Source organism: Anabrus simplex, chromosome 1 (assembly GCF_040414725.1).
Source record: "Anabrus simplex isolate iqAnaSimp1 chromosome 1, ASM4041472v1, whole genome shotgun sequence".
Lineage (NCBI taxonomy): Eukaryota > Metazoa > Arthropoda > Insecta > Orthoptera > Tettigoniidae > Anabrus > Anabrus simplex.
Genome location: NC_090265.1, coordinates 191951468 through 191966891, shown reverse-complemented (window position 1 = coordinate 191966891; position 15424 = coordinate 191951468). Strand labels below are relative to the sequence as shown.

The window sequence follows — 15424 nt, the reverse complement described above, 5'->3', positions numbered from 1 at the left end:
CTCGTTTAATCTGCCCATATTTTGTGTGTAATACCTGATGTCGAATTTAGTGCAAATAAACTTGGTCTTCTCGAATGAGATTTGTAGTCCAGTTTTCTCAGCACTGTCTGTTAGTATTGCATGCTGTCCACTTCATGACCGTATCAGTGAATTCAATCAACAAATTATTAAACAAATTAATTTAAAACACCACCTAATCGATACTTTATTTCTTGCCTTTTGGCAGAATTATAAAAACATTATATACAGGACATGTTTTTACCACATAGTGGTCATCTTCAGCTGTCTTTAAATAGCTTAGATGAAACAATTTGATTAGTATGTACATTAAAATCTTAAATTATTTTCCCATGGGAACTTATAACTATAGCTTAAAGTGCTTGAAATTTGGGGGGAAGGGGAGGGGGGAATAAGGGGGAATTTTAGTGATGTGATGTGTAAAAAGGTACTTAAATTACAATTCGCATTTACGGTAATATTAAAAAACTTATTTTCTAATTGAACATGTTTAAAAAATCGTAAAATGTTTGTAATTAGGCACTTTTTGTAAAAACACTAGGTGGCTTGATCTTGCTTATGTTAAAATCGAAGTGTATAACAGCCTTCAGGTTTCTTATTGATAGTCTGTTGTGTTGATTATCTTCTTTGAAAGTTGCTTTTTATTTTTAGTACCAGCTTGTGTTGTACTGTTTATTTACAATGGTCCTATGGTGACTATTGAGTTGCGTGAAATGGCGGTCCTCAGATTTGGGCAGCTTGCCTCACGATCTGCAACCAGCAGAAAGATCGCTGGCGTAGCAGGGGGAGAGGTGATACTCCCACATGGTGCATCCCGGGTGGCGGATAGGGGGGGCCTAACCGGCTTGCCGGCGGACTTGAGGGAAATAAAATCCCTCTCGTGGACCAAACACACAATCCTCTGTGTGTGGGGGACGCAGACGAAGATTACACCCTCGGTATCCTCTGCCAAACGTAAGAGGCGACTAAAAGGGGTGACCAAGGGATGATTGGATTAGAACCATGAAACTACTTGTGATTAGTACCACCACGTGGGGAACACCATGGGTCGCTATTACTTGTGCGTAGTACCACTATGTTAGGTACCAAATAGGTTTGTGATTAGTAGCACGCAGGAGCACCGTGCGGTCAGGCTTCTACAGTACCTGTGATTAGTAGCACTATATGAGTGACACCAGGGTTCTGGCTTGCCTATGATTAATACCCACTATATATAAGGAACACCACGGGATAGTACGAGTCCCTGTGGTTAGTGCACTTATGTGATGAAAACCATAGGTTTGCATTGCCTGTAAATGGCGCCGCTATGTGCGGAACACCATAGGTCTGTATTACATGTGCGCATTTCATAACCTGTCAGTAGTACCATAATGTGTGGAATATCGCGAGTCTGCGATACTTTTGATTAGTACCGCACCATGACAAATACCATGGTTCTACTTTCCAAGCGATAAGTACCATTATGAGAGGCCGATAACCTATATTTTGGACCCCTTTAGCTTGCAAGCATCACCGATTCAGTATTGAGCTATAGAAGCAGTCCCTTGGTCAGTATTACTATTGTTTTCCGTCAGTTTCTGAGACTGGGGCATTGCGGGTCGGCTCCACTGATTGTTTTAAATTCATATCCATCCGTTCATTTTTCGTCCTCACGCTTTGAATTCTGGTCAGTGGAGGATTTTGGATTTTATTTTTTCATTGCATTTTGTTTCATTTTTTACCATCAGGGGCTGATGACCTAGAATTTAGGCCCTTTAAAACAACAAGCATCATCATCATTAGAAATACAGAAGCTCATAAATATGAACCCAGGACTTCCCAAAGCAAGGGCTGTGCCTAAACTACATAAAAAGGATATACCTATTAGACTGGTAATTAACTTTCGGAAAAGTCCCACATACAAAACTTATCAATTCTTTCATAAGTTTTTAACTCAAAATTACGTCTTTTACACCAGAACATCGATAAAAGCTCCAAAAAGTTTCGCAAGGTTGTTGAAGACTTTAAATTAACTTCTTCCCACGCAACAAGCTCCTTTGACTTTAAAGATACATATAATAATATTCCCATAAAAGACACCATTAAGATTATAAAAAGGAATCTGTTGGAACACAAATGCATTAGTTAACCGGAATTAGAAATTTTTATGATTATCCTGGAATTTGTACTGAACCATAATTTTTCTTTCAATAATAGAATATATCAGCAAGACGGACTCCCTATGGGCTCTGGCTTCAGGGACTATAGCTAATATATACTGTACCTTGATTACCTAGAACACACTCAGATAGTAGGCCACATTAAAGGACTAGATCTCTGGCTACGCTATGTTGATGATACTTATGCCATAATAAATAACTTAATAACAGTTACAACATTCTAAATGCGTTAAATAATTTACACCCAAAAATTAAATTTACGGTAGAAGAAGAAGAAGAAGAAGAAGAAGAAGAAGAAGACATACTCAATTTTCTAGACATTCAAACAATTCGGGAAAACAATTTAACACCGACCACAATACAAAGCGACTCCTTGCACCCTGTTTCACAAAAGAAAACCGCTTACTATAGTTTAGTCAACAGGACATTTGAAATTCCATTAACAGAAAAAGACAGGAAGGAGGAACTAGCTTACATTCGCCAGCAAGCCCTTTTTATGGTTATAGTTTGAAATTCATCACTAAAATCATTACTAAATGCAAATATCAACAACAAATAAAATTAAAGCAGCAATCGGAGAAAGCGAAGAGGTACATCAAATTCACCTTTAATAACCCGAGAATTTATGAAATAAGAAATTTTTTAAAGAAACACATCGAAGTAGCATTCTCAACTAACAACACGAAACATAGATTCTACAATCATAATAAGGTCAATAAACTTAAGGACGAAGAATTTCAGGAGTCAGGCATTTATAAGTTGATATGCAATCAGTGTAAAAAAACATGTGGGACAATCAGGAAGAAACTTTACAATTAGATATCAGGAGCATGTTAATGCAGAGAAGTACACGAGATTTTCTACTATGGGAGTGCATATGAAAGAGGCAAGCCATATATTCACTAACATTAAACAAGATCTTCAAATCATTAGTAGGATTAATAAAGGAAGTCTTATGAACAACCTAGAAAATATCCACATTATTCTCGACAAATTAGAAAACAAAGAATGGAATTTAAATGAAACGAAGGACCAAAATAACCTCCTATATGAGCATATAAGTAAATACATAGAATGGGTAAACAGAAGACAAATAAGAACAAGTAAAATAACCAAACACGACATCACGGAATCACAGCTAGTACTCCCTCCCCCTTCGCGAGACGTATTAGATGATGACACGACCTCGCTTCCCCTCTCTCCGGTGAATCGTACAAACGAGCAAACTGTGACACATCGCTATAACACTAGGTCATGTACACGAAAACAGTCCCAAGACGGAGGAGTATAAACACCATTCCAGAAAGGTGAGTTAAACCCTTGCAAGCCACATTACCAATTGGACTTTAAGCAAGTTACATATTACCCTCTACACCAGTGTCCCAAATATTTCACTCCAATGATATAAAGTGCAGTTCAGCTACAGAACTTAATAGAAACAATCTGGTTATTGTACTCAGACTGTCAACGAAATTCTATACTTGCAACATTATGCAATATTTTAACGTTCATTTTTTTGGCATTGTCATAACAATTGATGCAAAGTTCAATCGAACTGTTATTCACTGAATTTATGTACACTGAACTCTGACATTTTAATGACATTGTATAATTTTAATGTAACGAATCTGTATCACGAAATATTTTAATATCCATTTCATGTATCTAACCATATATCATAACGTATGTTCTTATACTGTACATATAGCTCATAACATTAGTTCTATTACTTTATAGGATGGTATTGGACTTGACAATTAATGTGTACTTAAATTAAGGCTGATGATGATCCCAAGTAGGGTCGAAACTAGTCCCTGGTAACGTATTGTGATGTAAATATATGCATTGCAAGTAACGTAAAGTATTGAATAAGTGGAATAAAACAATTTTTGCGAAATTGAATTAGATGTAATCTCAGTTCAATACGGAACCAAAAATGAAATTTATAACCCTTGATAGTAATTTGTATTTTGAATTTCCAGGCCACTTACTAGGCCATAATGGTTCACAAACTAGGATGCGACTACAGTAACCCATTATTAGAATAATAACAGTAAGTTATTTATTAAATTGACCACTTAATCAATACAGTAAGTCATTGTCTTCGATGATTTACATTGATCTATTAACTAAAAATGGTACATGTTTCGCCTAGTATGAAGGCATCATCAGCCATTGTCTTAACCTCGGAATAAAAATAAGCACCTGAATAACATATAATAAGATGAAATTAATTTTTAAAAGTCTTGAAGAGACTTAAAATTAACATTAAAAATAACAATGTTGGTTTTAAAAATTTTGTACAATGTGAAGAATTACAAAGGTGAAAGTATTAAAATTATTGACATTAAAAAGTTGCTATTACAAGTAAAATAAACAAAGCAACAGATTGTGATGAACAAGTAGTAAGATTGCTAAAAATTAAGTTGACCGATTGGCGGTTACAATTAGACTCTGACGAGAATGATGGTCAGTCATATTTATTCAAAAAGTTATATTGAGAAAATAATGTTGAAGGTTGGTCAAGAGATCAATATATTCCTTTCTAGGAGACAAAAGACGAAAGTCGAAGGCATATGGTAGAAATGTAGAACACATTGATGAGAAGATAAAAAGATGTAGAGTTGTACAGTTAGATATTTATTACATGTAATACAGTAACCCATACCGTGAACCACCTCATTAATCAAGAATATGTCAGAAGAAACCTCAAAATCATATCATAGTTATCCCTTACCACCCTTACCACAAGAAATAATTCCATCTGGTAAATGTAATTAAAGGTACGATCATTTCTTTTAGATGATAATCTGAAGAGCAGGTGTCTGTTTGGAAAGTACAGAAAGGAATGCCTAAAGTTGTAAAAGAATTTGAAGCAGACTTTTGCTGGGTAACATTTTGCATGTGACTGTGTAACATAGAGCAGAAACTGCTTTAGGATATAGCATTTACACTGTTGTGCTATCTAGCAAATACTGCAATTCAACTTTTCAGCAATAAGTTTACTTTTATAGTTGAATTCATTTATAACAGTTTTAATATGCTCTGTAACTAACAGCTGCAACTGAATTATTGCAATTGATGTCGGTAAAGTACAGAAACCTTCTGTGCATGTCCATGCGGATCAACAAAACAAAGTGGATTTGAGACCTGTGATGAATTCACTCCAGAAGTTGTGTACAGTTGCTCTGCTGTGAAACGTATCAGATTCATCATGGAAAAGGCCAATTCCTGCTTTTCCAAGAAATAAACAGCATCAATTAACTACACAGTTCAAAAAAATTAGGGGAACATGTTTTTGAACATATGCCAGGCTCCACAAAACAATACCTCATACCCAGGTATATTAGGTATATTACCAACTAAACCTTTATTCTTTACCGTTGAAGTATACAAAAGAACATCGATGGATTCGCGTTTATTTTCAGAACACAAATGGAAATGTCCAAATAGGGACAAAAACAAAGTGATAACAATCCTCCTGGGTGGATTTTTATCAGTTGGAGAGCTTATGAATGGTGTATGTCCTTTATGAGCATTTATCACAGCTTGGCACCTTTGTGGTATGCTCCGTATAAGTCGACGGAGGTGACATTGCGGTATCGGGTCCCATTCTTCAACGAGAGCGTGTTCAAGGTCTTAGAGAGTGTGGTGGAACAGGATGCTCGCAAACACTTCTGTCAAGCCTATCCCACACATGCTCGATGGCATTAAAGTCGGGACTCGCTGCTGACCATTCCATCTCTTGAATGTCCAGTTCTCGCAAGACAGCTCTAGTTATGCTTGCTACATGAGCCCTGGCATTATCACGCATGAGTACGAATTCAGGGCCAACACCGTATGCAGCAGCCAACACATGCTGTAGCAGTATCTACTTGATGTACCCCACAGCGGTAAGATTACCACGGACGACGAGATCCGTACGGCCATCAGTACTGATGCCACCCCACACCGTCACAGAACCTTGTCCGAATCTGTCGGTTTCCTGCACAACATTTGGCATGTATTGCTCACAACGGCGTCTCCATACACGTTGACGTCCATTACGCTGCGGCAGGGTAAATCTGGACTCGTCTGTGAACAACACAGGTCTCCATTGGTGAAGTTGCTAGTTAACGTGGGTATGGGCAAACAAAGGGTAAGCTGCCGATGTTGCTGCGTTAAATGGGGCACCCGAACAGGACGTCTTGGTCGTAAGGACACTTCTCTTAACCTGTTCCTTACTGTCTGGTCAGACACCGTGACTCCAGTGACCCTCCTGAGGTCTTGTTGCAGTTCTCTGGCAGTTGCTGAACGATGCTGCAATGCATGGATGGTCAGATATGTCATCCTGTGGGGTTGTCATGAGTCCATGACCTTGTCCAACCCTCCTTGTGAACTGGCCTGTCTCATTATAGCGATTCCACAAGCTTTGAATAACTGATGAAGAGACATTGAGATCCAAAACATCACGTCGGTAAGTCCATCCTTCCTGGATCAAAGTGACGGCCCTTGCGACTTGAACCTCGTTAAGATGTCTCATGGGATGTGCTGGTTTATGTACAATGTGCTCAAATTATCGCAGTAGTCTGTGTACCTCACGACGACACGCGGACACACCGCTATTCACTTTTTCAGTGGTCACTTGACAGTTCAATGCAGGGCTATGCCTACAGATGGAGTATAACTTCGATTTGACATACCCTGAGTAGCTAAGGTCTCAAGGTATGCTGTACGACCATTGGAACCCTATCTACCAAATTAATGTTAACATACCAGACGTTACAAAACATGTTCCCCTAATTTTTTTTAACTGTGTATTTGAGAATACCATGGTTTCTCTTTACTGTCTCATGTTTTTAATCAGTAATCCTTAGATGATCTTATAATCAAAAATACATTCTTAAAAAAACGAGGCAGTCACAGAACAACAAGGTACAGTTGGGATGGCCAGTATAGAACATTGATTGACTACGTAATCACGAATAAAGATGATGGCAGGTACATCACAGATGTAAAGGTCATCCCTAGTGAAAGCATGGGCAGTGACCACAGATTGTTGGTAGTAGACTTCAGACATAAGATTAATGAAATGCAGAAAATTATTGTGAAAAAACCAAGGGTTAAAACTTGGAAGTTGCAAGAAGTCCAAATAAAGGAAGAATACAAACTAAGAATTCAACAGAGTTTGCCAAAGGGTTAAGTAACCAGCGTTAATGAAGAGTGGAAGGCCTTCAAAGACACCTTTGTGGGAGAAGCCAAAAGCCTATGTGGAGTTACAAGTTCTATCAAAAGAAAAAAGGAGACACCATGGTGGAATGATAGAGTGAAAACAGCAGTGAAAGAAAGAAACCAAATAAAGAAGGCACTGGACAAGGAAAAACAAAAACAGGGACAAGAACGAAATGAACAAGAAATACAGAGACTTCAAAGAGTATACAAGAACAAGAAACTTGCTGTAAAGAACATTGTAAGGGAAGAAAAAGAGAAGAAATGGAATGAGTTTGCAGACAAACTGGAAGAGGACAGTAGAGGAAATATAAAATTGCTATACAGAGTAGTGAAAAACAAGCGAAGGGATCAAGAGACCATAAAAGCAATGGAACATGATGATGGAACTGTGGCACAAGAAGAGGGAGAAATTAAGCAAGAACTCAAGATCTATTTCGAAAAGCTGCTGAATGGAGATACAGAAAACATAACAACGGATAGAGGAGAGCCAAGTCAAAGAACTACAACTGAACCACCAATTACATGGCTTGAGGTTGAAAATGCGCTCAAGAACATGAAGAAAGGAAAGGCAGTGGGCATAGATGAACTAAGTGCAGATATGCTGAAGGTAGCAGGAATTTTAGGAATGGAGTGTCTCTACAGACTGCTCAACAAGATATGGGAGGAAAATACTATTCCTGAGGACTGGAAGATGGGCATCATTGTACCTCTGTTCAAGAAAGGAAGCCGGCGAAAATGTACTAATTACCGTGGTATCACACTACTGTCTCATGTCCTGAAAATATTGGAAAAAATAATAGAGACCAGAATCCGAGATATTGTTGAACTAATTTTGGAAGAAGAGCAGTATTGTTTTAGACCAGGAAGGTCAACTACAGACCTTATATTTGCAATTAGGATGATAATGGAAAAATACTGGGAGAAGAACAAGCCTTTATTTCTAATATTATTGGGTATTGAGACAGTGTACCTAGGGAAAGAATTTGGCAATGCATGAAAGAACTTCAAAGTGCGAGACAGCCTCATAGACAAAGTGAAAATGTTGTATAGTGGGAATAGAAGCTGTATTCGAGTAGGATGTGGTTTGTCGGACTGGTTTGAAACAAAGAGAGGAGTGCAGCAGGGCAGCCCATTATCACCACTTCTATTTATTATTGTAATGGATGTAGTAATGAAATCTATTAAAAGGAAAGAACATGGAGATATCAAATCCTTCACATTTGCAGATGATGGTACGATCTAAAGTGACTCAGAAGAGGAATTGGGAGAGAGAATGCAAAGCTGGAATGAGGAGTTTAAGAAATATGGTTTAAACATCAGCAAGACTAAGACGGTGGTGATGAAAGTGTATGGGGAAGGAGCAGAAGCAATAGTCATGTTAAATGAAGCCCAACTGGACAGCGTTCCAGTTTTCAAATACTTGGGTAGCGTTATATCAAATGACAACCTAGCAAAACATGAGGTGAACAATCGAATCAATAAGGCAACATAATTTTACCACCAGGTAAGACACCTGCTGTGGGATGAGCAAATACCCATGAAAACAAAAATGACATTGTGTAAGTCCTATTATACACCAATTCTTATATACAGTCTCGAAACCACAACACTGACCAATAGAGATATTTCCAAACTTCAGGCAGCTGAAATGAAATGCCTACGCACTATGATCCAGAAAACCAGGAAAGACAAGATTAGGAATGAGAAAATTAGAGAAGTAGGAATAAATGATTCTCTCCTCAATAAGATTCAGATATCAAGACTGAAGTGGTTTGGTCACATAAAGAGGATGCCAGTAAACAGAACTGCAAGGAAGGAATTTGACAGAACAGTAGAAGGAAGACTACCCGTGGAAAGGCCACGAAGGAAATGGATAGATTTAGTTAAGAACGATGTACTGCTGAGAGGTCATGATTGGGACAAGGTGGTGGAGGATGAATGGTACAAGGACAGGATGAGATGGAGGAGGCTCATGTACCACACCTGGGAAACGGGAGTTGGTTTAGGAGGATGATGATGATGAATCCTTAGATGCTCATCAAGTTAGTGATCCGTTCTTTTCCTCTGGAGCAATTATGGTGGAAGAGACGTTTTTTGTTGTTTAGAGATTTATCATATCTATTGACAAAGGAAAACAAATTATTATTATTATTATTATTATTATTATTATTATTATTATTATTATTATTATTGTCATCAGCTGAACTGTTCCGCACTGCCACAAACAAGACAAAAATAGCGATCATGATCGCCAACTTCCAAAACAAATAGGCACAGAGAGAAGATTATTATTATTATTATTATTATTATTATTATTATTATTATTTGAAAACTGTCTCCATTGGGAATAAATAATAGGCCTAGCTATAATTTCATTAAATATGTTAGGGGAAGCTACCCAGGGTATATTTGCACACTGATTGACTTAAAATATCTTGCAAATGTTATCTGCCTTGTTAAATTTGGAAGTCCTGCACATGGTCTACCTTTCCCAACAGTTTCATATTTTTCATTTTCATTTGATTAATACATGCTGTGATCAGTCACCTGTTATGCAGAGGTCTGCCGTTTTCAAAATTACTTACAGCAAACAGTAAGCTCATCAGTTCACTCTCTAGCAAATGATGTTTTAACAAACATTTTGCCCTGAACAAATGTGTTCTCTTACCTGCTCGCTATCTTCCTTGTGTTAGCTTTATCCTGAGGACTGTGTCATGTTATTGACGAGATCACACACGTGTGTTACACTGGAAAGCTGCCCAACAGGCTGGCTACTCACTTATTGCATGCATCAGGGCAAAAGTAATGCAAGCAGTTAATTAACCGTTAAAGAGTGACTCAGTTCTGTATTAGAGGTAAGATGTATATACCGTACATTTGTTCTACATAAAATGGACATACAGTACAAAGGCTGATCAACAAAGACTGAGACTGATGTTTTCCTGTAGCTTCCGTGATAGTTTCCTATCTGTAACATAAATATTTCAAAAGAGCGGGTTTTTATGTGTAATATCCGTGGGCGGCAGCACTCTCATGTCGGTAGGTTGGTAGTAATGCTCTTATTTTGTAGATGCTATGTGCATTTCGCATACCAGACAATGGAGGTGACGCGAGAGGAGCAGTACAGAGCAATCAAATTCTGTTTTTGTTTAAACCATACAGCCACGGAACTTATAAAAATCTGAAGCATCATTATGATCCTGAAGAAAAACAAGCCAGCACAGTGTGGAAATCGCCAAAAAAAAGCAAATCTGCAGGGAAAGTGATCACATTTTTTTACTGTAATGGAATGATGTACCAGCATGCAGTTCCCCCTCACACAACTGTTACTACACATCGGTATTGGCTACACTGAGGAAGCACATTGCAAAGAAACGACCAGAGCTTTCTCGGACTGGGTGGCGACTTCCTTCGTGACAGTGCACTGCCTCACATCACAAATCAAGTTGTGCAGTTTCTGGCTCGATTCAACATTACCTGTGTACCGCATCCACCTTATAGCCTTGATCTTGCACCCTGTAATTTTTTTAAATTCCCATTACTAAAGGCAAAGCTTAGGGGCATTCGATTTGAGAACTCTGAAGCGGTGCTCAAGAAAAGTGAGGCGATTCTCAAGGACCTGACAAAGAATGGTTTGCAGCATGTGTTCAAGGACTGGAAGAGATGCTATAAAAAGTGCATTGAAGTAGGAGGGGACTACTTTGAAAAAGATCATGTAAACATTGAAATGGAGTAATAAACATCTGTGAAAAACAAAATCAGCCTTAGTCTTTGTTGATCAGCCTTTGTATATTAGCATTTAGAAGGTTTAATAAATAAAAGATCATTTTAATTTTCTTTCTTAGCCATAATGTGATTACAGTGAGTTTTGCTATATATCAAGTCACTGTGTCATTGCTATAAAGTTCTTTATTCATTCTGTATGCAGATCTCATATTTATTCTCTTAGAACTTTTATTAGTCCCTTTCAAAATATATAGCCCAGTTAGTTGCAAATTCTTGGTAGATTTCCTGAATTTAAAGTCCACGATGAATGATGATATACTCTGTTGTTCGAAATGTGATGTAGAACAGCCTTGCGAATGAATTAATAACAGGTAATTGTATACCTGTACAGAAGCCCAGTAATTATTTTTCATGTTAGCTTCTACATCTTCACCACTGTAGCCATTATGTTCTTGTGCTCTTCAGTTCAATTTTCTATCCTCTTATTAAAATTATCTACCATCTCAATGCTATCTCCTTTCCTGACCCTCATGACTACACTTCACATCTCTTATTGTGTTGTCAGATTTCTTGCTTATTGTACGTTATATACATGTTGAATATACTGCAACAGTCCTAGATCAAATTCTTGAATTAATGAATGTATGCTTATCATTCTCTCATTCTTCTATTGAATATCAACTATATATTATGCTATAGGTTTTCTGTGAATATCCTTGCATTCATGTGTCTTCTTATTTATATCTTCCACTGAAATAATTTATCCCTTCTCCATCAAATACCACTCTACTTTCTGAACAGCCAGTTCTACTTGCAATGAAAGGTACTCTGTTGAATATAAATTCATTTGCTGGATTATTTCCCAAGGATCCATAGTCTATGAGAATGGGAACTCTTGTCACTTCAGTTGGTCTAAGATGTGCTCAAGATGTTGGGAAGTTGATCAAAAAGGAATAGGTATCTGTTAAACCTGTTACTAGTTTTGTTTAGGGAGAGGTGTCAGTATACAGTTACGAGATTGGGTTATTATACCTGAGCGAGAGGGTAAGGGATGCTCTTCTTTTTGTTTTCTTCTTCTTCTTCTTCTTCTTCTTCTTCTTCTTCTTCTTTCATAGCAGTTAGTGTCCCAAACATCAGGACAAATGATTAAATTGTAACTTTTTTTAAATATTGCACTGACTCACAATTAATTGTGAATCTATTGAAGTGCGATACGGACCATGAAGCTGATTTTATGTAATATTGCACTGACTGCGATGGGTCTTACGGCAGCTATGGCATAGGACTGGGAAGAAAGTGACCATGGTCTTAATTAAGACAGAGACCCAGCGTTTCCCTGGTGAAAATGGGGAAACCATCTTCAGAGCTGCGGACAGTGTAGTTTGAACTCACCATTTCCTGAATGCAAGGTCACAGCTACATGACTCGATACAGTTTTTGTTTAATGCCTTCCAGCTTAGAATTGTTTGATGCAACCCATGCTATGATTTCATGATATTTCATATATTTAATTATTACAGGGCACCAGCCATCAGCAGTTAAGTTGGCAGCACGGCTGCTGCCACTTGTATCAAAAGAAAACAAACAACAAACGGTAAACATTAAACTTTGTACTCACCACAGCAATTAATAATAGATGCTGGAAGTGTTGTCCTTGTGTTCGAAAATAGACTTCAACACTTCTACACATATTGTCGAAGACTTTCACTAAAGTTTCTGGCATAATGGACTGAACATAATTAAGTTCATCAATAGTTTTTTGTATGTTAAAAGCATAGGTCTGCCTGTTCCCGATACATCGTGAACTGAGCCGGTCACATGACATTTACTTATCAAATCCCAAGCGGTATCCCGGTTTGGACACTTTGAATTAGGAAACCACGCCTGAAATTTTAGTTTTACATTTTCTGTAAACCGATCGGCTTCGCGAAAAACGTATTCCACCAAAAAGGCTCTTTCTTCAGTAGTAGCTTGTAGTAGCTTGTACCCTGTTGCTCTGTTCCAATAATCTATCTGAACGCTCGCTTAATGCATTATACACTTACGATTTTGACAGGCCACAGCTCACACGTGGGGCCTTCCCTGCACTGCTATGCTGTCGACCTTGGCCTGTTGTTGAGTAAGCGCGACAGATATGACACCATGCTGCAAACTAAACTGCTGATGCTACCTCACGCAGCAGCACGTAGGCACTGTGGAGAACATTTTCTGGCGCCTGGTATATTACATAATTTAATTGATTTTGTATTCATACATAAACATGGAATGGTAGTTAATTGAACAAGTCTGTTGGTATCAAGGGATAAAAGTTATTGCCTACTTAGGATATTCTCCATTCTTAGATTGCATGTACAGTATTAACACGTTGAGTGCCAGACATAATTTCATAGGACTTCCGTCTAGTGCTGTGTGCTAATAACATTGTGTTACTCCCTGGTGCCAAAACGTTCACAGGCTTAACCAAGCAAATGATTGCTCAAATGACATTGTATTTATGATATATTAGGTCAACTTATTATGTATATTAGGTAAAATATTGCGACCCCATATGGGGTCGTATTGGTCATTACGAATTGTACACAAACACGCGCCCCCATATGGGGTCGCACTTATACAGTAGTTACTGTCCCGACGCTCGGTCATACTTACCTTTTCCTTTGCAGGGACGCGTTATATGCTCTTGATTATGAGAGATGTGTTAGCTTGTTCATATTGGAGCCATAAAATGTACGATCCCCGATTTTAGGTCAGGAAATGTTCGTAAATATCAATCTTCCGATTTTAGGTTAGGAAATTTTCATATAAAATGTTGTTATATAAAGTAGTGAAAATCATGTAAATTTGGTTAATTAGGATGTAACAGAATATTATTATAAGAAGAATTAGGAGTTACGGAATATTGAATAAGTGTATATATTTGTATAACATTTAATTTGAGTTAGAGAACCTAGCAGCGATGATTGTGCAACATGTGAAACCAGTGACAGTATCTTTGAAGACAGTCATAATTGTTGCAACAGCTGGCTTGGCAACCCGGAATACAGCGGCGATGTGTATGCTGAAGACTGTAATTTATCAATATGGATGAACGTGCTAGATCGCTATTTGCTCTGTACTGGGTTCAAAATCACTGTAACTATATACTTCGTTCACATCATTGTCCGACTTGTTTGATATATCGTCCAGACTATCTGTACTAAGTATTTTACTACTCGATTTACTAGTAACAACTTACAAAAGAAAAGGAAACTCACAGCACTGCACACTTACATAAACAATCCGTGCGCGAGATAGACAATGACTTTCTCACCCTACAAAGCACTCTTTATGTACCCATATGGGGTCGCGCCAAAACAAGAATTGAGAAATGGAAGGTGAACTATGCACGTACTTAAATAGACGACCAGCAGATGGCAGGAAGAGAACTTATACAGCTTTGATACACATACTTACTGCGCACCCAAATGCGTTCGCACAGTTCTCGATTTAGAACGAACGTACGACCCCATATGGGGACGTGAAGTTCAAAAACTTGACTACTCTCACGTACCCATATGGGGTCGCTTGGCACTCAACGTGTTAAGACATAGATTCTACATGTGCAAAACACCTACTTGTCTACTTACAACATGAATCTTCTTGATCATTACTTGTAATTCAGTACATTCTCTTGCCAATAATCTGATGGAATTCAAGTTAAATTCATTCAAATAAAATTATCCATTTTTAATGTTTCAGGGCAGAGTTGGAGAAGCAGGGGATTAAAACTGACCAACAGCAGCAGCAACAGCAGCAGCAGCCAGCATAAAGTCTTTTAATAACTTATACTGTACAAAACGCATCTTTTATTTCATTAATGGTTATATAATATTAATCATTCTTGGATCTCTTTATTGATTGACAGAATACTAGATTGATTTGTAGATAACAGGAACAGAAATAAATGTAACTTTTTGTAATTATCTATTATTTTTTATTTTATTTATTTATTTACTAGTTGTAGTATCCATGCTTTGCTACAGATCAGAAATGGCTAAGCATTAATGTAATTTTTGAGGGGTAATAATTGAAGTTATGCCAACATCACATGCCCGTGCATGATTGCATTTTCAGTTCCGATCTCCTCCGTTAATATTGTAAATCATCATATGAACTCTTTGTGACGAAGTAAACAATGAAAGTTGGTCTCATGCTGATAGCCACATACCAAACAGGTTCAAAGACATCTCAAATTTTTTTCTAAACCATTGTTCTGATTAATTGATATAATAGTGCCCCACAATTTAGCATATGTCACCAGGTTATTTCAT

At 37.7% G+C, this 15424-nt stretch overlaps 1 protein-coding gene across 1 annotated transcript in view; it reads left to right on the top strand.

Moving 5' to 3' along the window:
- Nucleotides 1-15076, top strand: part of Sem1 (Suppressor of exocyst mutations 1) — a 52822-nt gene extending 37746 nt beyond the window's left edge. Inside the window, exon 3 of the mRNA XM_067140314.2 lies at nucleotides 14853-15076. Within this exon, the coding sequence (XP_066996415.1) occupies nucleotides 14853-14922 (70 nt within the window). The 3' untranslated portion in view covers nucleotides 14923-15076. The remainder of the gene's footprint in view (nucleotides 1-14852) is intronic.
- Nucleotides 15077-15424: the final 348 nt, after the last annotated feature.